At 43.8% G+C, this 24,906-nt stretch overlaps 1 protein-coding gene across 4 annotated transcripts in view; it reads left to right on the top strand.

Annotated features, from left to right (window-relative positions):
• Ctnnd2 (catenin delta 2) overlaps positions 1–24,906 on the top strand; it is an 856,033-nt gene that overhangs the window by 602,468 nt on the left and 228,659 nt on the right. For all 4 annotated transcript variants that reach the window (XM_047555397.1, XM_047555396.1, XM_047555400.1 and 1 more), the window contains one exon: positions 7,036–7,168. In XM_047555397.1, coding sequence (XP_047411353.1) covers positions 7,036–7,168 — 133 coding nt within the window. The remainder of the gene's footprint in view (positions 1–7,035; positions 7,169–24,906) is intronic.

Here is a 24,906-nt window from a genome sequence, read left to right as displayed (position 1 = left end):
GTTGAGAGTGAAAAAGAACTGAGCATGGTGGCACACATCTGTAATTGCAGCAACTCCAGAGGCTAAGGCAGGAGGATTGCAAGTTTGAGGCCAGCCTCTGCAACTTAGTGAGACCCTGTTTCAAAAATAAATGAATTAATTAATTAATTAATTAAATAAAAAGGGCTAGGAATGTGGCTCAGTGATAAAGTGCTCCTGGGTTCAATCCTGGTACCAAAAAAAAAAGAAAAAGAAAAAAGAAAAAATTAAATTTGAGGAAGAATTTTTATCTTCCTTAAGATTCCTTTAAGAGCAACGTGGAACAGTCCACTCAAAGGGCTGTGTTTGGCCCCTTTTTTTGACATGGGCAGTAGTTACTATAGAACTAATTATGCAGTTGTGCTATTTTATTTTTCTTCTTACTTTAGCAGCTAAACTCAATCACCACTCAATAAGCTTCCCTGCCATTCCTAACACATTCCAGGTTAAAGCCATGTAATCCATGAAGCCACTTTTCGGGCGTTGCCCTGAGGTGTCAGACTTGCTCTCTGGGGATTTCAGTCTGTAAGGACAGAGAGTCAGACAGTGTGAGCTCCTGGCCACAAACCAGCTGGTTCACTTCCTCCTCTTCTTCCTGTTTCAACTTGTAGTTTTGTTATCGCATCGACAGAGCCGGGTCATGATTTTAACCCCCAGAATGGCACTGCTGCAGAGGCAGTGAGCGCCTGATGGGCAGCTTCTCTGTGGCGTTTTCTTCCCCTTCAGATGCGCCCTGATGGCCTCCCGGGCAGCCCACCCAGGTGTTGAGGGGGAGTAGTGAGGCTGGCAGCCCCAGCCAGCAGGCCTCTCAGCCAGGCCTGGGCTTCCTCCTGGCGAACGTGAACACTTCCACCTCTCATGAACCACAGGCACGGCCCCGTGTCCCTGATGGATCCTGACAAGGTCAGGACTCGCCATATCATCTCTGAATGCAGACAACACACAAATGTCATCCACACCACAAAAGACGGCCACACCACTCCCTGGCCAACGTGACTGCTGCTTCTCCGTCCATCACAGATTGAACGTTGCTCTGTTCTTCCCTCCTCCTAGAAAAGTGAGATTCTTTAAGATGCCCAGTCACAGATACATATGCATATCCAAATATGTATAATAAAATACATTAGAAATAACTTAGGTCTTTGTGACTTTTTCCTCAAAATCCTAACCGTGAGGCACAATCCTGATCTTCTCCTGATATTAACAGACCGAAAGCCATAGATCAAACATCCTTACATCCTGTCCTCCTAATCTGAAATCCCAGAGCATCAAATCCCTTCCTTCCAATCCCCACCCTGGGTCCACACATCGAGGTGTTTTTCTAAAAGAACAAAATGGGCTATTAATTTTAAAATAGGTACATAGTTGTAGAATATAAGCATTTTCCATAAAGTCATTATGTTTTACAAGGTAAATTTTATGGGTACTAATTTGCAATCTTTTCCCTTGGGCTATGTGCCACCAAACAAAACCTGTTCAAATTTTCAGAGCAACTCAATTCTTATGTATATGTATTATTAATTTTTCCCTGTGTACCATATTTTTCTTGACACATCTAGGAGCCTTAATGAATAAATAAATAGCATTTTAAAGTTAATTGACACTACATAGGTGTTATGATATAACTGATAATGTTCATTGTCCTAATCATCTTTTAAAATATTTAGGTCTTCAATACAAGCAGAAAGTCATTGATATTTAAACTATATGTGATTTCAAGTGCTAAATAATATCATAAGCTTGGGCTAATCACGGGACTTTATTTTTCCTCCTCAACTTCTAACAGATTGAATTCAGAGAAGAAGCCCATTGCTCGGCAGAGATTAATTCCAGGCACTTGGTACCCATGAAAGTTCCAAGGAACTGATTTTTTCATGATTTTACTGTTTGTCTCTTTTCACTTTGGCAGTTAGGAGAAACCTTGCCACTTCAAATCATTCCTCCTCGGTTCTCAAATACTAGGTCCTCGTCTCCAAAAGCTGGCCCGGGCCGCCCACCCACCCAGGCTGGGCTGAGATGGGTGGCGGGCCACCCTTCGGTGGGGAGGAGGCGGCTTTCCAGTGGGTCCCCTTTGCCCACACTTCACATGCCCCATCAGAGTCCTGCTGGCTCCCGCTGCACCAGACTCCGCTCCTCGCTCCCTCTGCTCCCCGCCACCCTGACTTTGCCTTGCGCTCGCGGGCTGCTCAGCACAGCTTGGCACAGCAGCCCCAGGGACGCTCTCAGGAACTGGGCTTCACCTGGTGTATTGGATTCACAGAAATGCGCACTTCCAAAGCAGTGCCTTCCTGGCTCCTGGCTCCTTCCTCTGTCTGCATCCTCCCCTCCCACTTCACGGTTTCCCTGCCTCCTCCTGTGGCCAATCTCCTTCTAGGTCCCTGTTTTATGGATGCTTGTGATGGCATTTAAGGCCCATTGAGTGGCCCAGGATAATCTCCTGTCTCGGGACCCTTCGTGTGGTCACATGTGCAAAGGACACTTTGCCAGACAAGGCAACACTCACGATGTCAGGAATGAGCCAGGAATTAGGACCTGGATAATGTGGGGTTACTGTCCAGTCTCCCATGTAGTCTAACCAGAGACCAAGCACAGAGCAGGTGTATCACACCCAGATTCTTCCCTCCTGATTTTCCAGTGGGATTCTGTCCTTTTGGTGAACCAACAGCACTAGTCCCTTTTCTTCTGCATTAATTTCTATCCTGCTGGCAGGTGACTTGTAAGGTCCTCGTGAGCTGGGCACAGACAGGTCCTTGGAGCACGGAGACTGCTCCATCATGAGGCTGGATCCAGAGGCTGTGGTGGAATGAATTCATGCTTATGCTGCAGTTCGGGGAATTCCATCTTACTCAAAACATAAAGACTGAAGAAAGCCCTTTCAACCTAACAGCTGTATAACAATGGAGCCCGCTTTCTAGATAGTCCTCATTCTGGTGCTACTGTTTATTTAAAAGTAAAGATTTTTTAACACGATTGACCTTATCCTTTTTGTTGTTGGTCACAAACTCTTCAGGAATGAGGGTTAAGACATTAGTGCTTTCATGTGTGCATCGTTGGATGAGTTCTGTGGCATTGGCAAGAATTGAAATGTCTTCTTTTCACTATTTTTAAAATCCTAAATTTTTATATCTGGTGCCCTTTAATCCTTCCAACTGAATCAACAAGCCAGCATAAAATCAAAGCAGCCTACCTTCATGGCTCTGGATATGAACGTCAAAGTCAGTGGGGTCTTCAAAACTTTTAAAGCTCGAAAGTTCATGAGTGATGAAGATTTCCACACCTTGGTGTAACTTCCATACAGTCGGGCTCCCCGTGGAAGTTATTCAGGTTTGCGTCCAAAGTGAGCAGTGTCCCCTCTGACGTGAAGCTGTGTCGGAAACCAAAGTCGGAATTTGTGGGGACCCTGGGTGTCCCTGCACTCTTTCGCTCCGGGAAACTTGATCAAATGTTGACACTCCTCCAATTCTTTGGTTTCAGTCCCAGCATAACGTTGTAAAGATCTTCAAACTGTTTGCTATTTAGCTCTGTGCTAAGTGCTGTGATTTTAACAGCTCAGGCAGTCCATATATGAGTGAGGGTTTAGTCACAATATTGTTGGACTATGTGACAGGTTTTAATGAAGAAAAGGTTACATTTGCATATTCTCCAGTTCCATTAACATTCTAAAGTGAAGCCCAGTAACAAATGAGTTTTGAGTTCAGCTTCCTAGGAAATTATAGATGCTTCTTACTTATTAGTCTCCTTCTCTTTGTCTAGTTATATGTAACACCTGACATTTCTAGAGGGCCCACACTGTATGCCTTGGTGCCTGATGTTATTGCCGATCTCCCACCATTATGCCTGGGCAAGCCTTATCATCATCTCAGGGAGGCAGATGGACTCTAAGAGCACCCGTGTGGCCAGCGCCTCCCAGGCCAGCCTGCAGAGACCCAGCAGCAAGCCACACAGACCTGAGCCCAGGACTGCAGAGAAAGCTGGTTCCATCCAAGGAAGCTTGCTCGCTCTGCCACCCTGCCTCTGAGGGGAGTGACAAGAAAGGAAATAGTTTCAAAACAGTAAATTTTGCTATAAGCTAAGGCAATCTTTCTCTTTTCACTTATATTTCTTCATATAAGCTTAATGTCCAAATGGATAAATGTCAATAAAAGGCTTTGAGGTTTTTAAAAAATTAAAATGTGTTACATAAATCACAAAAGAAAAATACATCCCTAGTAGCAGTCTTAGGCTAACAATTACTAGAATACATCTCGCTCTGAATAGTTTGCTAAGCACTTACAAATTTATTATATCTTCAAGGAGATCAGTGCTATTATTTATTCTCTGTAATATTATTATGTTGTTATATTATGCTGTTACTCCCTATTTCATCTGTGGAAGCCAAGATCAATAAAGACTAAGGGACTCTCCCACATTTATGAGATACAATGGACAAAGCCAGAAGTTCAAGTCTGAAGTTCAAGTTCGGAATTCTTTGCCAGTTTTTTGATGCTAAATCCTAGGTTCATCCTCCTACAGTAACCAAGAACAGAGGCAGGAGAGAGTAGTGTGCACCTATCCTCCAGTGTTGCCAGCTCTGAGAGTCAGGGGAGGCTATGTAGAAGGCCACAGGGACCTTAAGTTCCTTTACCAAGAATGGTGGGAGCCACTGAGGGCATGAAGCAGGAGAGTGGGACAGTCAAGTTAATTTTGGCATGGTTAGTTGACAGGTGGGAAGAGCCATGAGGTGGGAGGTGACTGGCAGCTGGAGCTAGGTCTGTGGAGGCAGAAACAGGGATGGAGTGGGTGATTGGGATCCCAGAGGTTTGTGGCTAGGAGAGGGGTGAAGCTGGTGCCAGCGTCCTTCTGACCTATCAGTAAGGAGCTTGGATCTCTTCTGGATTCATGCTTCTTTGGAATATTCATCTGTACCATCAGTTGTGGGGGAGGGGTGCACATGTGTACCCTCTGCATGCATGTGTTCAAAGAATCTCTAAGTCTTCTCCTCTGGAGCTCTTGTTCAAAAGATCTCTTGATATATGCCCTATGAGCCTTTGCCTATTTGCCTTTGCAATTACCACCTGGTTAATAAAGTAGACTGAGATGAGTTCTTTACTAATCACTTCCCAATAGCCTAAACCTACCTGAATTCATCTTAGCTACCCATTGCCTTTAATTTATAGGCACCCTGCAGATTTTCATTTGATTCACAAAGAATATCATTCTAGAGAGCTACTATTATCAGAAGGACCTTGCTATCTCGGTATTACAGAGGTGGTTTGGGATCATGCAACAAAAGGAAATTAAATTAGAAAGAAGAACCAGCTTCAAGTTTTCAATCCATAATTGTTTTCCACTGTGATCACATATCAAAAAGGATTCAGCATCAGCAGTCACTTAAGTGCATTTCCCAGCAAATGTGCTATTGTGCTACGTCTTTTGGAGAATGTCCTGGTATATGCATAAGACGGTATGTAAATGTATTGAATAGTCAGTGCACATGAAAGCAAATGCTTTATCTTTCCAGTAAAATGAAGCCACTTGAAAAGCCTAACTGTTCCATAGTGTCCTCAGTAAAGCAAGCACCAACACCTTTCATCCTTGACAACTCTACCAGTTGTGATAAAGGAAAGATAAAGAGGCAGGTTAGAACCCAGGAGGACACTCTTAACCTTTGTCTACTCCTCCTACGTCCTATTTTTCATGACGCCTCTGTGCAGATGACAGCGCTGATCTGGCATCAGTAGGACGCTTGCTTCTGAGCTGTCTCACGAGGTGCTGGGTGGCTGCTGCACAGCCATCTCGTCCCTCCTTAGCCCATCTTTCAGATAAATAGCACCTTCTGTGCCTTGGGGGTCAAGTTTCATTGGTGGCCTCAGAGGTTTCTTTTTTATTTCTCAGTTAAAAATTGGTTCCCTGCTTTAAGAATAGAATCCATAGAGTTGGTCCTGCCAGCCCTGGAATCTAACTGGTTGAGCTGAGGGATGTCAAAAAAGAATATCCGTTTGCACAGTGGACAATCTCACTTCTGATTTAGGATATTCTAGAGCATATTTCTTCAGGTTAAATAGAAAAACAGGAACTTTTTGGAGTAGCTCAGATGTAAGAAGGAGGATTCAGGAAAAGAATACATGGAGCATAAACCTTCTTAACATTCTATGAATAAGCCAATGTCTTTAAATAAATAATTTCCTTTTGGAAAGTTATCTTATTGTTTGTACTTTTATCCCCAGAAAATCATTAAGTGAATATGTCTACTTTTTTTCCTTTTCTTTTTTTCACTTTTGTCTATTTTTTTCAGTGCTGAAGTCGGTCTATTTTTTAAAAAGAGATGATGAAAGCAGCAAGAACAAAAATGAAAATAATAATGATATCAGCATCACCTGCTCTCCTAAGTTATATTTTCTCATATCTGAAGATTTAGCTAAATGCCATGCCTCAGTTTATTTAAATAATATATTAGGAAAATGTGATCTCTTATAAAGTATCTACTTAAGCTCATGAAAAGTGTGTATATTAATAAAATCATGGGTCATGCTATTTTTATAAATGTGGAACTTCAGTCAATACATTTAACTTCATTTATATATGTGTATGTAATCTTTTCATTTTTTATTTTGGTAGTAGGGATTAAAACCAGGGGCACTTAACCACCGAGCCCCATCCCCAGTCTTTTTTGTTTCTAATTTTGAGACAAGGTCTTGATAAGTCTTTCAGGGCCTCAATAAATTGCTGAGACTGGCTTTGAACTTGTGATCCTCCTGCTTAGCCTCCCAAATCGCTGGGATTACAGACATGTACCACCACGCCCAGCTACATATGTGTATAGTTTTATATGATCAACGTGTATGTATGCACTTAAAAACTATTTACACAAGATATCTTTTCAAGATGCTCTCTTGATGCCCCAGTGTATAAGAAAAGCAGAACAACCATTGTGAAATATTTCTGTGCAAACTACTAAGTGCATTTCCTAAGAGTGCTGGCCATATGCCACAGTCTGGAGGGCTCATCCTCACGTTCTCCTGCCTTCCTTTTGTTCAGAGAATTTGGATGGAGAGACCCGGAACTGCCCGAAGTGATCCAGATGTTGCAACATCAGTTTCCTTCAGTCCAGTCTAATGCTGCAGCCTATTTACAACACCTCTGTTTTGGAGACAATAAAATTAAAGCTGAGGTAAGCGCTACTTGGATTCTCAAATGAAAACATGTCAGACTGATAAGCATTTAGAATTTTTTAGAGTAATGTCAATGGGAAAAGACCTCAGTAAACTCAAGTTGGGTTTTCACATTTGGACCTCTCTGTAAGCCCGAATCACGGTTCTTTCCATCCAGCTAATCAGCATTGCCTCTGCATGACCAAGGAGGCGTGCCAGAAGCAGAGGCTGGCTCATCACAGCACATTCTGGGTGTGATTTGCCTTCCTCTTCTGAATTCCTCCTCTGGGGTCATCTCTGCCCCTAAGTCCTAACAACATACCAAGCATCATCAATTATTTTTTCTGAAATTGCAATCAATATGAGGAGTTATGGCCTGTCCTTCTTGGAGAACTCCTTGATAGGATGGGGATGTTGGACAATAAACCGGCTTTCTCTTCTAAACAAGCATTTCAAAGCCATTTACAAAGGTAGCAGCAGATAGAATATGGATATATGTGATCCATTAAAGAGAGTATTGTCTGTGTCCATCACGCAAATGAGTGTTAACACGCCCTGTTCTTTTGGAACACTAAAGTGCGTAACACGTTCTGTTGTGTGTTTAGTTTTGGAAAATCACCGTGGTCACTGCAACTCTGATTTTTTTAGATAAAGGATAAGAATTTGCATACAAGCAGCTGAGTAATCAAATTTTTATAAAAAGATTTTATAAACTATAATGAGTCATCTCCATAGCATGTAAGCAATTTTGAGGATGAGTCTAAATTAGTTTATGAGTGGAAAGAAGAGATTTGAAGATATAATTGCAATTTATTATAGATTTTGCTTGCTTGCACTGGGATGTATATAACCCAGCAGCTTTCTGTCTTTTTTCTCTCCCTTCCACTGGGACTACAGATGACTTGGTTTATGCCCAATCTTATCAGAAAAGTCATATTTCTTGTTTGAATGAATGTGGATCAATGGTGTGCAACCAGGTGTGATTTTTCTCCTGAGTTACATTTGACATCTGGGGACATATTTTTGTTGTCACAACTGGAGGAAGATGTGGGAGAGCTACTGGTTTCTCCTGGGTAGAGGTTGGAGATGCTGCAAAACATCCTATAATACACAGGGAAGAACATACTACTACCCAGCCCCAATGTGAATACCACCAAATTTAGACAGAGAAATATATTGTCCACCTAAGGTAAATTTAAAATGTGAAAAAAATACCTACTGTTAAAATGACCTAAAAATACATCAGTTATGTGAATACCATCCCCAAAGGAATTCATCTTAGTCATTTTTAATAGAAAACAAAGCAGCTGTGCAAACTGAAAGTCAGACTTCCGATTACGGCGTCATATGCCGGTATATAATGTTTTCAAGAACACACCCTTGAGAGTTTCTCCAAAGACCTCGAAAGCATTCCATCCATTGTTGGCATGGGGTGGTCCCAGGAGGATGGTGGGGCCTTCCCCCAAGTGAGCTAGAGCCCACTCAAAATGTGATTCCAGTGTAGAGATTGCAGCGCCAGTCTCACACCAGGACAGAGAAGGTGGGGTGCTCACGTGAGGAGGCTTTGCTCAGTGAGCAGCTTGGCTGCCATCCATCTAAAATGGACCTGAGAGACTTCTGGAAAGGAGTCTGGCTTGAGATCCTTTGGTGGGTAGGAAATGGGTTCTCACATGTGGGGCCCTGTGTGGGTAGAAACTCTCCTGGTGCTAAAGGAGGAAAACACCTAAGCCTTCTTTTCAGCTTGTTCGGATGAAGGGCAGAAGACAGAGAGGGGTGAGGCTTAAGAGCTGTCAGAAGTCAAACTTCAGAAAATGGAGCAGATTCTCTCTTCCCCCCAGTACTAGGGATTGAATCCAGGGGTGCTTTACTACTGAGCTATACCCTTCAGCCCTTTTTAACATTTTTTTATTCTAAGACAGGCTCTTACTAAATTGCTAAGGCTGGTCTTGAACTTGAGATCCTCTTTGGCTTCCCAAGTAATTGAGATTACATGCATGAGCAACTGCATCTGGCAAAACTCTGTATCACAAGCCATCACCTGGTCGTGGCCATGGGTACAGGTGTCATGGCCCAGGGTAGTTTGAACTTGCTTGCTAACTAACTCTATATATGTGCTCCAAGTTCATGGTCTAGGCATGGAGACCTCTTAGTAGTGATGCCCACTAGCAACTGGCTGTAGACTTCTTTAGCCTCAATGTCCTGTGGTTCACAGTGGCTGTTCAGTGAAGGGGCACATATATAACACCAGACGGAGGCAGCTCTCCATGCTGGACCCCTTGCTCACCAGCAGCTACCTGGAACAAGCCAGTTGTCCACTGGAGCCTCTTTAAAATAGAGATGCTGACACCTTTGAGGGGATTAAGGGACCTCATGTCTGCACACTACTTAGTGGTGGAACATCCACTCACCATGTTCTTTCCGCACAGGAACAAAGTTAGCACACTGAAGCCTTATGAATGTATGTGCGCACATGTGTGTGTGTATATCAGTGTGTACTTATCTTTACTCTGCTGTGGATTCCTTCCAGGTCATCTGCATCACCTCTCAGTGTTTGGAGTGCCCTCCAACAGCTGGCACTAGAGTAATGCTTCCAATTGTCCCAGCCCTCCTCCACTCCACCTGCTAGCTTGCCGGCTCCATGCCAATGGTGCCTGGTACTTATGAGGCTGGAGTGAGGAGGAAAACAAGGGTGGTGTCAGGGTGGTGAATGCCTTGATATCGAGCAGAAAGCACGAGATCAAAGTTGCTGTCAGCCATAGGGACAGAGACGTGCAAAAGGCCTGCCTAAAACCCAGGAGGAGCAGCCCAGCGCTTTCCTTTCTCCCCGCCCTCAGTCAGTGGGGAGTGTGTACATGCATGCAAAACTCTGATAAGAATCCTCCAGACCTGTTTTGTTCCCTCATCCCCACTCCGAGCCCAAACTGTTAGTAATGGGTTTTCCGTTTGTGACGGATGGCTGCCTGTCATGTTTTCATATACAGGTATTGATTTTTGTAATTACCTGTTGTCCAAATACTAATCTTGCAGGCACTAGCCTTTCCAAATTTACTCAGTCCTCTAGTCTTTCTATTGCATTTTATTGGATTGATTTAGCCCTTCAGTCTACATTTCATTATTAGTATTGACTCTGCTCACACAATGGATAGGCCATTGAGCAAAAGGCAGAATTAAATCTCCTATATGCGGAGGGTCATAAATCATGCCTCGCTCATTCCTTATTACAGTGCTTTGTACAGATTTCATATAATGAAGCCAAGAAATTCAGTTTTGTTCAAAATGATGCTGGATCTTATAGGTACAAAGTAGAGAATTCACTGCCATAAATCATAGACGAAAGCCCTGGTCCTAACTTTTCCTTCTGGCCTAGTGAACTGGGGTTTGAGTCTCCTGAGCTTCCCAGCGGTGAGGTAGAACTCAGAAGAGAGGGCCAGGCAGGGTCCAGTTTGACAGTCTCCAGTGACTTAGGTGAAATCTGCATTCCATGGGGCATCCTGACCCAGGGTGGGACATTCAGTGATAAGCACAGATCAGCCAGTGTATAAAAACTGGGGTTGGAGGGGGTCACATAAGCAACGGGTCAGAGAGAGATTGAGATGAGATCTGAAGCAGAACAGCTGAAGAAAAATGCAAGGAGTTTGAAGGAAGCTGAAGGTGAAGGTCTAGGTTCTGCCACAAACATGCCAAGTGCGTGCGGCTCTTCTTCATGGGTTAATGGCTATCTGATCTGTAAGCAGGTTCTCCTGCGTAATGGGCAGAGGCAAGGTTAGTGTGGATAGATGTCAGTGGTGTGTGAACCGTGCCCGCCATCCACACTGTCTCCTACATTGTTGGGAATGTCACAATAAATTGATTTCAGAGAAATTATTAGACCTGGCAACTGGCTTATGTGTATGGACTGCAGGGGACTTTCAGAGGTGCCTCAACATAGGTAACTTCCAAATATTTTTCACAAATCCTTTCTTCATTTTTTTCTGGGAACTCTTGCTCAGTTGAGAATATTAAGAACATCTCAATGATTTAGAGATAATGCTAAGTGCCTTTTGTGAGTTGTGATCATTTCAGCTTATTTATGCTGTTTCTTCCTGAATTGCCCCCATTTCTTCTAATGAAAACAGTGGACTAGTCAGGTAGAGGGACACTCACATTCACACCTGAGAGTTATGTGCAAGCCAGAACACACATACACACCAATGATTCCCTAAATGGCAGCATTTGAGATAAAATGACTCCTGGAGACTGAAAAGCATTTCCACACTTTTAAGTGACCAAAAGAATCATTCTAATTTTTAAAATTTTTAAGATATTTTACTTATTGCAAATTGGTAAATCAATCAAATTGAATTATAATTTTATTTGATTAAAATCTTAAATATTTAAATAATTAAAAATGTTTTCATTCACTTAAACAATGTGACTTTTTTCAAATACTCAGTCCTTATTGGATGACATTACCTCTGGGAAGGATTGACTAGTAGTCTCTTCTTTGTGACAGAAATGGTCAGTGATCACCAGTGATGAGGATTTAAATTAGGGCCCAGGGTGGTGGTTCATGCCTCTAATCTCAATTGCTCCGTAGGCAGAAGCCAGAGGATCCAAGTTCCAGGCCAGCCTCAGCAACTTAGTGAAAACTTTTCTCCAAATAAAATTTTTAAATGACCGGGGGTGTAGCTTAGAGGCAGAATGTTTTGGGTTTAATCCCCAGTTAAAAAAAAAATTCGTTTAGGGTTTCACCTGGTCACTTTTCGTTATATGAACAATAAGCATCAGTATTAAAAAATGCAGCTGAAGTATGAGGTACTTACATTGTATGAGATCTTACATTGTACCCTTACACTGTTCCAATACAGGGACCTTGGCCCTACAAAACCGATCCTGATTGTATTTTCCTACCTCCAAGAAGCTTCTTCACAATTGTTGTATCATCCCAGTTCCTACAAAGCATTTTTATTTTTAAAGAAATGAACTTTTTCTACCTAGTGGGAATTTTAAAAAGAAAACACAAACTAGGCTCTCAGTGGAATCTTTTTTTAAATGGACAGACAGTGTGTCAACAGGGTATTCTTATACCCTACGTTAAGTATATGGAAAGGTAGATCCACGGCCGGAGAGGATTTACGAAATGCTTAAAACCCAGCCTTGTGGAATCAGGGAAAGCTGCCCACTTCTTATAGTGATGACTACACTGGAATTTTAAAGTCAGAATTTTCCAGAAAAACATAACCTAAGGCATACCCACTTAGACCATGTGAGCAGCTCAGGTTGAAGGATCCCTGTCCCTTGAAATTTGCTTCCTGTGGGTGTCTCGAGGGTGTGTGTGCATCCTAGTGGTGTCAGTATATCATTGATAGTAATCCTTTTCCAAATTGGCATTATCTTTCTTTAGAACATAGAAATCGATTTCTGTATATAAAATATGCATACTTCCCCCTCCTCCATAATTTTGATTTTATTCAGACCAATTTACAATGTTTCATATGTTAAAAAAAAATTGAGACTTGTTCCTGTCTAGTACACTTAAAGTGCTTCATAATTTCTGCTTTATTCTTGATTCTTTCTACCTCATATAGTTCAAGAGAAGCTGCTATCCATCTTTTCAGGTGATTGCCTTTGAATAATTTCTTCTCTTCCTTCATCATAAATTGTTTCACAGTTTTTGAAAGAGAACCTGCATCTGGTTTTTAGGTATCAGTAGATGTACAATGCTCAGCTTGTGGCAAGACCTCTGGAGCTAGGCTGCCTGTGTTTGAATCCTGGCTGCTGTACTACCTTCTGGCTCTGTGACCTTCAGCAAGTTGCTTTCCCTCTTTGAACCTCAGTCTCCCAGTCTATAAAATGGCATAGTGACTCCATCTGCCTGCAGAGAGAATACAGGTAGACAGCTAGCACAGAGCCAGTGATTAAGGAATGTGAGTTATTATTAGTATCTGATGTAAATATTAATGAGAGAAATCTCTTTTTAAGAGTTAAATGTAAAACATTTTAGTTTGATGAACAAAAATCTTTGTACATATTCTGCTTCATATGCATCATCCATTTACCTTTTGAGATTTGCTGTTGTCTGTTAGGGGAGGCTGAAAGGCAGGTGGTGACATGAACAGACAGCTGGAAGACCCGTTTCCGGGGAGACACGTGACTTTGTCACGCTTAAACCACATTGTCAGGCTGGGAGGAGGAAGAGGGCCGGGAACATGGTAGGGGTGGGGAGCTAGGTCTCCTTGGAGGTGTCGACTCTCTGGGAGGTTGAAGCTTCTTGAAGGTGACAACCTGCAGGAGCATGCGGGGGAGCCAAATGTGGTCCACTGTGAGCACCAATAGCCAGGGCTGGCACTCAGCTAGGAAAGAAGACAGCCCAACACACTTGTTAAAAATCTTCGTGAAGGCTTGGTCCCTCACGTGTGAAGTGTGACGAAAGGGGCAGAACCAGTCATGGGGCCAGCGCTTGACGCTAGAAAGGGCCCTGAAATAATAGGCGTGCAACGTTGCTAACAGGCTGGGGCAGAGTCACAGCTGAAGAACACAGATATAGACCTACTGAGGCAGCATCAGTGTGAGGGGAAGTGACAAGCACAGTCCTTCCAAGTACGGAGAAAGCAGCAGAGACGAGGCATCGAGAGTCGCCCAGTGCTGGTGGTGACTGGGCACCATTTTGCTTGAAGGTAAGTGGACAGGACGCAGAGGCAAGGCCGCCTGGTCTGGCAGCACTATGGCGCCCCTCCCTGCCACATGGGTCTCCTGTTCTCATTTTGCTCTTGCCCCTCGTGGCCCTTTGGTCCCCATCCCCTGTGTCATTCAGCTCTTCTCTCTCCTCGTTTGCTTCCTTCACGTGGGCCAGTCGCGGCACTTGTCGCCACTCGTCGGCCGTAGTGGTTTTCCCTCGGGGCTGGAGACCAGGGCCAGGCTGGCAGAGGGCCTCCTCCCGGATGACAGGTGTGTGTGAGGTGCCCAATGGGACCCCGTGGTCACCAAACAGAGACATCAGCAGCTGCCGTGCCCCAGTGGAAAATGAGTCAGTGATCACCAGGACCAAGGTCAGAAAGGGTCCCAGGGGCTGGGGCTGCAGCTCAGCGGTCGAGCACTAGCCTAGCACGTGAAGTACTGGGTTCAATTCTCAGCAGCAGGAAAAATAAGTAAATAAATAAATAAAATAAAGGTATCGTGTCCATCTACCACTAAAAATATTAAAAAACAAACAAACAAAGGTAGGCCAGGTCTTGAGAGAAGAACTATCTCCTCATGGTCTCTTCATGGTCTCGTAATAGCAGTGGAGACCTCACTAGTTTGGTGGCCTTGTCCATTGAGATGTCTGACAGGAAGAGGAGAAAAGACGGAAACAGCACCGGGCAAGACTGGGCGTCGGGATGGGAGGAGCCCGTCGTTCACAGGAGCAGCAGGAGCCGGGTGCAGGGGACAGTCTCTTCTTCTTTCCCAGCTAACTCAGCTCAGGTTCTGAGCTGGTGACTTGCCTTGGCTGCTGGGGCACAGGAGAGAGGTGGCCCAGCAGTACAGTCAGACCTAGAGCCATAACTGCACTCCCTCAAGGAAGAGGGACCTGGCCGGGGTCACGGGGGAGAGAAGAGGCTAGGGTTCTGGGGATTCCGATTGCTCCCGTGGGGCAGCCAGGGCGAAGCAAGGTGCAGGCATCCGAAGGCACGGAGCAAGGCTCCGCTGAGGGCAGAGAGCACCAGCTCCTGGCTGACCCTCTCTGTAGCCCATAAGCCACATGCATCCTTGGAAATGACCCACAGAAAAGACAGTGGCCTGGTGACCTGCCTTTGTGCAAGGGTCATCTCTTCCTTCTCCCTTCCACCCCAGCAGAACTGGAGAAAGAACCAAGAGAGGAAAGGAGGAAGATAAGAGCACACTGAGGGCCGGGGCTGGCATCCTGCCTGTTCCAGGAGAAGGCAGGAGGAGCTGAGGGGCCCAGGGTGACAGCCAGGCTGAATTCCATGTGACTGGGATGAGACACTTTTAATAAGTGGATGGAAGTTAAGGAGTCAACTGATGTTGTGGTGAAATTCAGCTGCCCTGCGTTGAGACGAGACAATTGATTAAAACCACCAGGTGTACCAGGTTCTCTCTGCAAGACAGATGAGAGTCACAGCACCATCTCAAAACTGGGTCACCATGTGGGAACAGAGAAGCAGGTATCTTTCTAATCTCTGTGAAGTTTCTGGGCTGGTTTGCTAATTCCACTTTGGGTTATTTTAACTTCATCTTCTCTGGGCCATTCTTCCCATTTATTTTAATGGATCTTCTTATCACAACCCTCCCCCCACACCTTGGTCTGTAGTCTTTCCAGTAATGAGCAAAAGAGATAAAGACTAAGTGTCAGACCATTTGCAATCACCTCCCCGTGGAGGGCCTGGCTCTGACCCAGATTTCTCACAGTGCTTTGTTTCCTGGGCATAATTTTGAAGGAGATAGCCTATTTCATGTTTTAGAAAAGAAGAACTATACCTAAAGGACTAGCCCCTCCTTCAGGGACACAGTCCAACTTTATATAAACAGCCTGAACTTCTTCAGCTACCTCTTGGTTCATTCCTTTTCCTTCATCTTTAGGAGAGTTGACAGGAAAATCTTGTCACACTCTGCCACTTATTGCTGCCAGATCACCACCCTCAGGCCTGTTTCCAGGTGAAAAATCTCTAAAGCATTGAACCAAGGGAGAGAACTCTTATTCATCTGTCATGTTCTTCATTTTTCCCTTCGTTTTAAACCTTCTCCAGGGTTTTCTGGTGCACAGAGCTGGGGAGAACATCTTGTTGAAATACGGGTAGAAACAACACAAGAAAACTGCATATCATGTTGTATCTATTCATGGACACTTCTCCTGTCTTTGGTTTCCAGTTCTGTGCTGAACTGTATTTCTGCAACTGCTGACTTCATTCATCTACCCTAACTGGTCTTGCTGCTTTGACCCCCTGCCAACTTTTCCAACCTCACCAAGGTTGTTGCTCCATTTCATTCTAAACCCAAAGATTCAGACCTCCTTAACCTGACGGAGCTGCAGATGACCAGTGACTCTCCTCTGGACCCTGCCTGCCCCATCTTGGAAATGTTTAACATCACTGAAGCCAGACACCATGGAAGGAAAAAGCCACCCTGAGTTGAATGACAGCCTCAGTAGATTTAAGTGTGGGCAAACTCATGACTCAGTCTCATTCCACTTGTTCAGAATCAGACTCTGGGTGGAAGAAATGTGTCTTTATACCAAACTTTCCCACAGATGCTTTGTCCTTCTCTCTTCCTTGCTAGGTATACTTCATCTTTACAAATGTTTGCAGATGTTTCAAAAAAAGAAAACTCTATAAGTGATGCTTATTTGATGACTCTCCTGGTTTGAAGCCCCTGTGCACTTCCTGACCAAATCCCACTGTGAGTGGGGGGGAGTCTAGTTTGCTAGAAGCTTTTCAAAATTCAAATTGTTCTTCTGCACTTACAATCATTCTTAATTAATTTGCCTCTTGCATAACAAGTGAAACCCTGAGTAGACATTAACTCTGTCATCATTTGTATTTAGTGGTAGTGGATGCTTTTGGTATTTCCTATGACTCTGCACTTCCAACATTATTTAAAAGAAAGAATCTCATGAATGAAATGTATTTTCCCTGTTATCAGTGATATTTAAGGAGAAAAGTTTCCCATAAGAGTTCCAAAACCTTGTTAGAAAGTCCCCTGGGCTCTAGCAGCAGGTGAACCATACTGTCATAGCCAATATCAATGCATGTCTGGGGACCAGAAAGGAGAGTTCCAGTAGGAATCTAGGACCCCTCCCCAGCACTCCACTGCATGGAAGGGTACCAGCCCCACACGACTTCCTTATGAGCTTCGGAGTGGAAATGGAGGCCATCCTTGCCACCATCCACAGGTGCTGCAGTCTTGTGGGTGGGGCGGGGCAGGAGGGCAATGAAGGCAAATGAAGAGGAGCTAGGGCACAATGGCATTGTCCTCATCAGGTGGGCTGGGTAAGCCCTCGACTGTGTGAGCTGAATGGAGGAGCGGGAGGGATGAGCGTCAGCTCCCATGGGCATTGTCCTTAAATCCCAAGGGAACTTCTCAGACCCCACTGGTTGCTGGAAGCCTTTCCTTTGCTTCTGCCCGGGTTCCCTGCTGTCCTTGTTATCACTATCATCCACAGCTTGGAGGCCGGTTGCCTCCATCCTCTGCCCTGGGGAAGAGAATGCCACCTGCCAGCTCTTCCCTCTTCTCTTCCATGTGATGCAAACACTCTCAAGTTTGATGTTATGTAGATCTTTACCATCTTAACAGTTGATGGGAAATAGAGCAGGAATATGGTGCTTCCTTCCTAGATATTACCCTGTTTTTCTCTTATAAAGACAAATAATATTGCCCATAAGGGTCAAAATGTTGGCTATACAATTGGGCAGGTTTCCCTTAGGCTTTCTCACAGGGTCCTCTTTCCTTTTCCAAGGAGTCCTTCCCTCTGGAGGCTGTAGAGCCCAGAGCCTCAGGGTCACACAGCTGCTATGGTGTCAGTTGTGCAGGTTGATGTCCAGGGTGGGTTGGATCTCTGCAGGCAGTTACTGAAGAATGACCCAGTTTTCCAGCCCCCAGACTAGGGTGACTTGCCCATGGCCCATTTGGATAAGATTAACAGAGGACAGATTTCTCCTTGAAGAGAACATTCTATCAAGAGGCAAGTTCACCCATCACCTCTCTATATCATCTGTCTGCAACATCTTGGTACTGCACATTCAGAATGCTTTCATATTTTGTTTTTATGCCAGTTTTTATTTTCTCGTTCAGAGCCTCAGTTATCTCTGCTTTTTAGTAACAGCCAGTGGAAGGCACTCTCTTTGAATTATAATTTCTATTCAATATAAAGTTGTGAATCACCCAGAATCAAGGGAACAAAGGCACATCCCACTGAGAAAAGTTCCTGTCTCATCCATGTAAAGTTGTGTATTCCAGACCCAGAATGGTCTGGCCATGATAAAGGCATCACAGAATCTTCTCCACCCACGTTGCTGCACTCCCCCATCTTTGCCCCAGACCACCTTCTCTATCACATCTCCTCTCTCCAACTCTGACCCTCCAGCTTCCTTCTTGTAAGGACTCTTGTGTCTATATTAGGACCACCAAGATAACCCAGAATAATCTTCCCATCTCAGAATTTCTTAACATAATTATGGAAGCAAAGTCCCTTTAGCTACGTAAGGTAACATGTTCACAGGTTTGGAGGAATTAGGATGTGGGCATCTTTGGGGAAGGAGAATCGCTCAACCTACCATGTAAGCCCTGCCCACTGAGGAGAAAAACTTAAGATCCTTTGGGAGTAAAAAGAATTTATAATTTGCATTCTTCTCTCCCCTGCAAAGTTCTAGAAAATTTGAAGTATGTATGTTTAACTTTGCTGATTTTAAAATACCTAGATGGAGGCTCAGAAGGAGATGAAATGGTGATCATAGAAGAGGATTTTAGTTTGATTCATGTAGTGAGTAAGGAGCAGATAGAGGTGGGGGTAGAGTGCAGGAGGGGCTGGAGGAGCAGCGGGGGTGCTCTCCGCAGCAGATCTGAGGCCATGTGCTGCAGTTTCTCTTGTGCCAGTCTAGCTCACATGTGGGGTAAGGGCGCAAAGTCAAGACCCAGACTCCGGGAGTTGGGTGGAAGCAGGCTTGTGGCGAGCAGCCTGCAAACTCGTTTATTGCGGGAACAGCTATACATTTTATAGGCTTCTTGCCCAATCACAATGCGCCACGGGGATCAGACCACCAGGTTCCTATACGAGTTCCCTTGGTAACACCTTGTCAACTTGGGACAGTTGTGTACTTTCCTAGGTAGGAGAAGCAGAACGCTCCTCCCTGCAAGTTTTCCTTACACACTTGAGATGTTCACTGCTACTAACCAAGAACTAGGATTTCTCCCAACAGTGTGCTGAGGTCAGTTTCATGGCAATTGGTGGAGAAGCTCCATTTCCTGGCTTTGTTGGCGTGACTCTACCTGGCCCTTGTACTGGACAGCTGGAGGTTACTCGGAGTGAGGATGGAAAGAGGTTCTCCATGGGCATCACCTGTACAGTCTGCGGTGAATTTGCACAGGAGTCGGGGGGACAGTGGTGGCAGAAGCCAGTTGTGGTTGTGCACACTAAGCAAAGCCCCTCATCAGCCAGGACCCGGCAGTCTTGAAACAAGAACAAGACACACTTGCTGAGCAGATGCCGGCCATATCTCTATAGACAAAGGAGGTGGTGGAGACAGGTCCCTGGTTCACAGCCCTTCTCTGCACAGATGACCTATTTGATCAGACCAATCAGCTATTCTGGCTTCACTTTATAGATCATTAGGGTCTAAATAGACTGGGACTCCCAACGGCGCTGACAGTATCCAATATAGTTCAAGCTAATAAGGAAGCCCGATAGGCGCCAGGAGTTTATAGGGCTATCATCAATCTGGAAAATTTCTTTCTTTTTTTTTCCAATTCCACTTTCTGAGAAAAAGTCAATCTCAATTTGTCTTTACCCTAAAGACCATCTGATCTATTTTAACAGTTTTCACACAGGCTATGTTAACTCCGTTAGCTGTGACAAAAACTTCTGCAAAGAGACCCAAACGTACTAAAATATGATCTATGGCTTTGATGACCTGATAGTTACTGGGCTTATAAATGAGAAGGAGAGGGCTGGGGTTGTGCTCAGTGGTAGAGCGCTTGCCTGGCATATGTGAGGCACTGGGTTCAATCCTCAGTACCGCATATAGATAAATAAAATAAAGATCCATCGACAACTAAAAAAAATTAAAATAAAAAAGACAGAAGCCTGACAGAACTGGACTAGCCCGACTCATGTGTCAAGCTGGTCTGGGCTGGTCAATCCTGCAGAACTCTGAGGCTGACCCCACAAGGCAAGCTTGAGGAATCGGAAATTGTGCTCAACTGAAGGAAAAGGATTCCCTGATGCCTCCCTGAAATGAACAAGAGACATGACCGTTGGTATAATCCCTGGATTCTAAAGAAATCATATCTTACATTTAGGAATATTGTTAAGTCCTGTTGGGAAAAGAGGAATTAAAAAGAAAAATAAAGAAAAAGCATGAAAGAAAAGCCAAAGATGACGGGAGGGAGAAAGGAAAGGAGGGAGGGAAGAATGAACGATTGTTGAAGATGGTCCCCTAACACAAGAAGGTCTCAAGGTCTTCGGTGGGTAAGAACACTGGGCACACACGTGAATGCCCATGATCCTGAAGCGCCCTCAGCTAGATAGTGACACATTTCCACAGAGATTGGAGTCCACGGCCAAGCCCACAGAGGCGGCAGAGAGACAACAGCCTTGAGGTTTCGAGCAGCTCACCTTACCTTGCTTCACCAAAAGGCCATCAGTGACTTGCTATTGGGCAGAGAGTGCTCGTATTCTTAGGGGACCCTGGAGGCCTGAACCTCTTGGTGGACCTTGACAAGTATCAGGAAACACTGACATAAAAAAGGATCTTCCCTGAGACTCTCATCGTAAACGCAGGTATTTGCTCACGAACTCAAAGTTGGCTATGCAGAGGGGTCCAGTAAGTGCCTGTAGAGGAAGGCTGTGCACCCACATGCCCCAGCGCCCTTTCTGATGCTTCACCCTCTTCTACCGTGAAAGCAGAGCCCCACCCTATACTTCTTACCAGAGCAGTGACAGGACTCGCAGGCAAAGCAGAACATGATGGATGCTTCTGGAGGGGTTTTTGAGCGATCCTTTTGGAAAACTACCTCCTTCTATCTTCTTGTATGGAAAAGTTAATGACAGCAGGATAAAAAGCAAAGCCAGAACACCCAGAGCCTCTTCCCAGGTGGCCAGGTTGCATTCCTTTGCATGAACTGTCTGAAGTGGTGCCAGTTATAGTGACCAGTTATTACCTCTGTAGACAGGGTCACCATCCAGTGACCTCAGACTTTGGGAAGACTTTTCTGATTTTTCTGCATTGAAATTATCTGAAAAGGGAATCATTTAACCTTGACCCATGGTCAGTGGCCAGTGGTTGGGCCATCAAGTCAAGAACATGGACAAAGAGCCATGAGTGCCCTGTCCTTGGTACTACTTTTATTTTTTCAAGTTTTTTATTTTTATTTTTATTTTTTTCACTGCATTGTTTGAAAATTTTTTATTTGTTCTAGTTAGTTATACATGATAGTAGAATGCATATATGCATTTTGATAAACAATAGATAAATAGAGTATGATTTCTCATTTTTCTGATTGCACATGTTGTAGGGTCACATCGGTCATGCAGTCATACATGTGCATGAGGTAATAATGTCTGTTTACTATCCTTTCTACCCCATACACCTTATCCTCCCCTCACTCCCCTCTACCTAATCTAAGGTAACTCTATTCTTCCCTACCCGGCCCCCTCATTGTGAATTAGCTTCCACATATCAGAGAAAACATTCAGCCTTTGGTTTTTTGGGTTTGACCTATTTTACTTGGCATAATATCAATAAATGGTCTAAGGAACTGAACAGATACTTCACAAAGAAGATACACAGTTGATAAAAAAAATGCTTGAAAAAATGTTCAGCATCTCTAGCAATTAGAGACATGTAAATCAAAACTACTCTAGAATTTCATCTCACTTCAGTCAGGATGGCAATTATCAAGAATATGGGCAACAATAAGTGTTGGTGAGGATGTTAGGGAAAAGATTCACTCATGCATTGCTGGTGGGAGTGCAAACTGGTGCAACCACTCTGGAAAGCAGTATGGAGATTCCTTAGAAAACTTGGAATGGAACCACATTTGACCCAGTTATCCTGCTTCTTGGTTTATACCAAAGGACTTAAAATCAGCATACTATAGTGATGCAGCCACATCAATGTTTATAGCAGTTTAACTCACAATAGCTAAACTATGGAGCCATGTGTCCTTCAACAAATGAATGGATAAAGAAAATGTGGTAAACATATATGGAACGTTACTCAACTTTAAAGAAGAATGAAATTATGGCATTTGCTGGTAACTGGATGGAGTTGGAGAATATCATCCTTGGTACTTCTTTATGCAGAGCAGATACTAAGGTTGCCTTGGTCCTGCCACACTTAGATTTGCCCATGTCATTTTAGATGCAAGTAACTCCTACCGATCAGAACAAGACAGGATAATAGGTCCTGACCACGGACACAGATACTTGGGCATCAGAATGGGTGGACACTATAGCCATCTGCTGATGGCACTTGGGCTGGTAAAAGTAGCTGCCTTTTTCTCTGGAGCACACAACCTGTCAGTCCAGAATCCGTCACTACCTATATGTCACTTTCCTATTTCTACTGCAACAGGTTACCACAAACCCAGTAGCTTAATTACAGTGTGAACTTATTATTTGATAACTCTGGAGCTCAGAAGTCCAGAATTAATCTCTTTGGGCTGAAGTCTGACCATTAGCAGGACCGTGTTCATTTATGGAGGTTCCAGGTAGAATCTGTTAACTTGTCTTTTCCAGCTTCTAGAGGTTTCCTTACTCCTGGATTCATGGCCCCTTAATCTTCCAGGCAAGCAATGGCTGACCACATCTTCCTGGTGCTGTTGCACATTAGACTCTAATACCTGGGTCTCCCTGTAGGACATCAAAAGGAACTTTGCAGTTCCACTGGCCCCTTGAGATCATCTGGGATAAAGTCTTCATTTTAAGGTCACCTGGTAAGCAGCCTTCATTCCCTCTGCAGCTCCTGTCCCCATTGCCATGTGGCGCACATGGAATTAGGACACAGGCATGTTACAGGATCGGGAAGCCGGGAAGCGCACCTCTGATTGCAGGGTGCAACCATACCCTGTCCTGTGGGGCTGTCTCCCGCAGGCGAGGTTCTGGATTCTTTGCTGCTAACAGGATTACTCCCTGACTAGTTGCTTGACTCTGCTGTGTGGATCCTGTCCACCTCTGTGACCACACAGCCTGACCGCACACGTGCTGACCATACACTGAGCAGCTTCCGACTCTTGTTATGGAAATCTCCTTTCAGAAGTTTCAACTTAAATCAGAATTTCCTTAATTTTGTCATTCAGACTTGCTATTTTCCCACCCAATGAGCATATCTATATCCACAAATACCTCACAGTTTTTCATATTATCTTTCAGAGAATCCAAAACTAATGTTTTTCCCTTTTTTCCAAATTTTTCAGGCTTTAGATTTAATTTTTTGGCAAGGAATGCATGAAGAAATGAATCAATAGATGATAATTTGCTTTGCAATTCAAATTTTTCTATTTTAATGTCTTCCATCCAGAAGAGTGACAGCAAAATGTGAAGATTTTGAATTATGAATAATATCCTTTATTGTTCTGACTTTTATCTGTCTCTTTACCTTTTAACCCAAGTACATCTAATGGAAATTGGATATTCAGCTATAGGCCTAAGTGCTACACTATTTCACATGCTTTTATATATTTTTGCATTAAGGAAAACAAGGCATCTGCATATCTATAATTAGCTAATATATTCAGGCTGGGTTTCTATCAACAAGATGCAGGTGTACATAGTGCAGAAGCATTTTATACAGACTGTTGGCTTTTACTTGTGGGAAAAAATTACTCTCTCTTCATGAAATGAAAAGATAGTTCTAAGAAAAACATTTTCTAAGTGTATATAATGTTTGCCTGGACTAGTGCCATTATATTCATGGCTGCATAATATTCTAAAGTTCTAAGATATCTGCTTAGGTAACATTTCTCCTAAAGGGTAGACTGTGAAAACTGCCTTATTATAAAAATTCAGAGTCCAAAGTCAAAACTATATTCATCTAAAGACAGCATTGAATGCCTGCTGGGTGCCAGGCACTCCTCTTGGCCCCAACTACAGGGAATTCAGTGTGGAATAAATCAGGCAAGACCTCTGCCCTCCAGCAGTTGCAACCCTCTAGGGGGGATGGTATGGAAGAGGAGAGTCAGTGGATAAGTACATGACGTACATCAGGTGATAAATGGAGGTTCAGCAGAATCTAGAGAAGAGGGGCCCGGAACAGAGGGAGGATGTGTGAGGTGGCATAATCTTCAGAATAGCCGTTCAGCCTAAGTGGAGACTGTAGGATAGAAAGGAAGCCATGCAACAGACCCAGACCACCAGAGAAGGGAGGCCAAATGTGAGTCAGAGAGAAAGATGAGAGAAGAGAGATGGAGGTAGAGAAGAGGGGGCAGGTCATGCAGGACCAAAGGCCAAGGCTAATGATCCTCTGGATGTGATTGGAATCATCCGCAGATTCTGAATAGGAATTGACAGGGTCTGATTACATATGCTTTTTTAAAAATGAGTGACTACTATGTGAGCAGAATTTAAAACAAAAATTCTTCCCTACATCTCTGGTTCATTATGGATCCTCAGCATCTACCTGCCTGTTAATGATTGAGCATATAACTAATATACAGTTGGATACATATTTGAGAACTCGTTTTGTTTATTTTTTTAATTTATTCTAATTAGTTGTACGTGACAGTAGAATGCATTTATACATTTTAATAGATCATACATAAATGAAGTATAATTTCTCGTTTTTCTGATTGTACATGTTGCAGGATCACATGGGTCATGCAGTCATACATGTACATGAGGTAATAATGTCTGTTTCACTCTACTCTCCTTCCTACCCCATACCCCTTTCCCTCCCTTCACTCCCCTCTACCTAATCTAAAGTAACTCTATTCTTCCCTAGTGCTGCCCCACTTATTGTGAATTAGCATCCACATGTCAGAGAAAATATTTGGCCTTTGGTTTTTTGGTTTGGCTTATTTAGCTAAGACTCTTGAATTAAAAATGCAAACCAAGTCATTTATGTAGACA

This window comes from Sciurus carolinensis, chromosome 6 (genome assembly GCF_902686445.1).
Source record: "Sciurus carolinensis chromosome 6, mSciCar1.2, whole genome shotgun sequence".
In the NCBI taxonomy this organism is placed as follows: Eukaryota; Metazoa; Chordata; class Mammalia; order Rodentia; family Sciuridae; genus Sciurus; species Sciurus carolinensis.
Note: the sequence above shows the minus strand (reverse complement) of the source record. Positions and strands in the feature narration are given on the sequence as shown.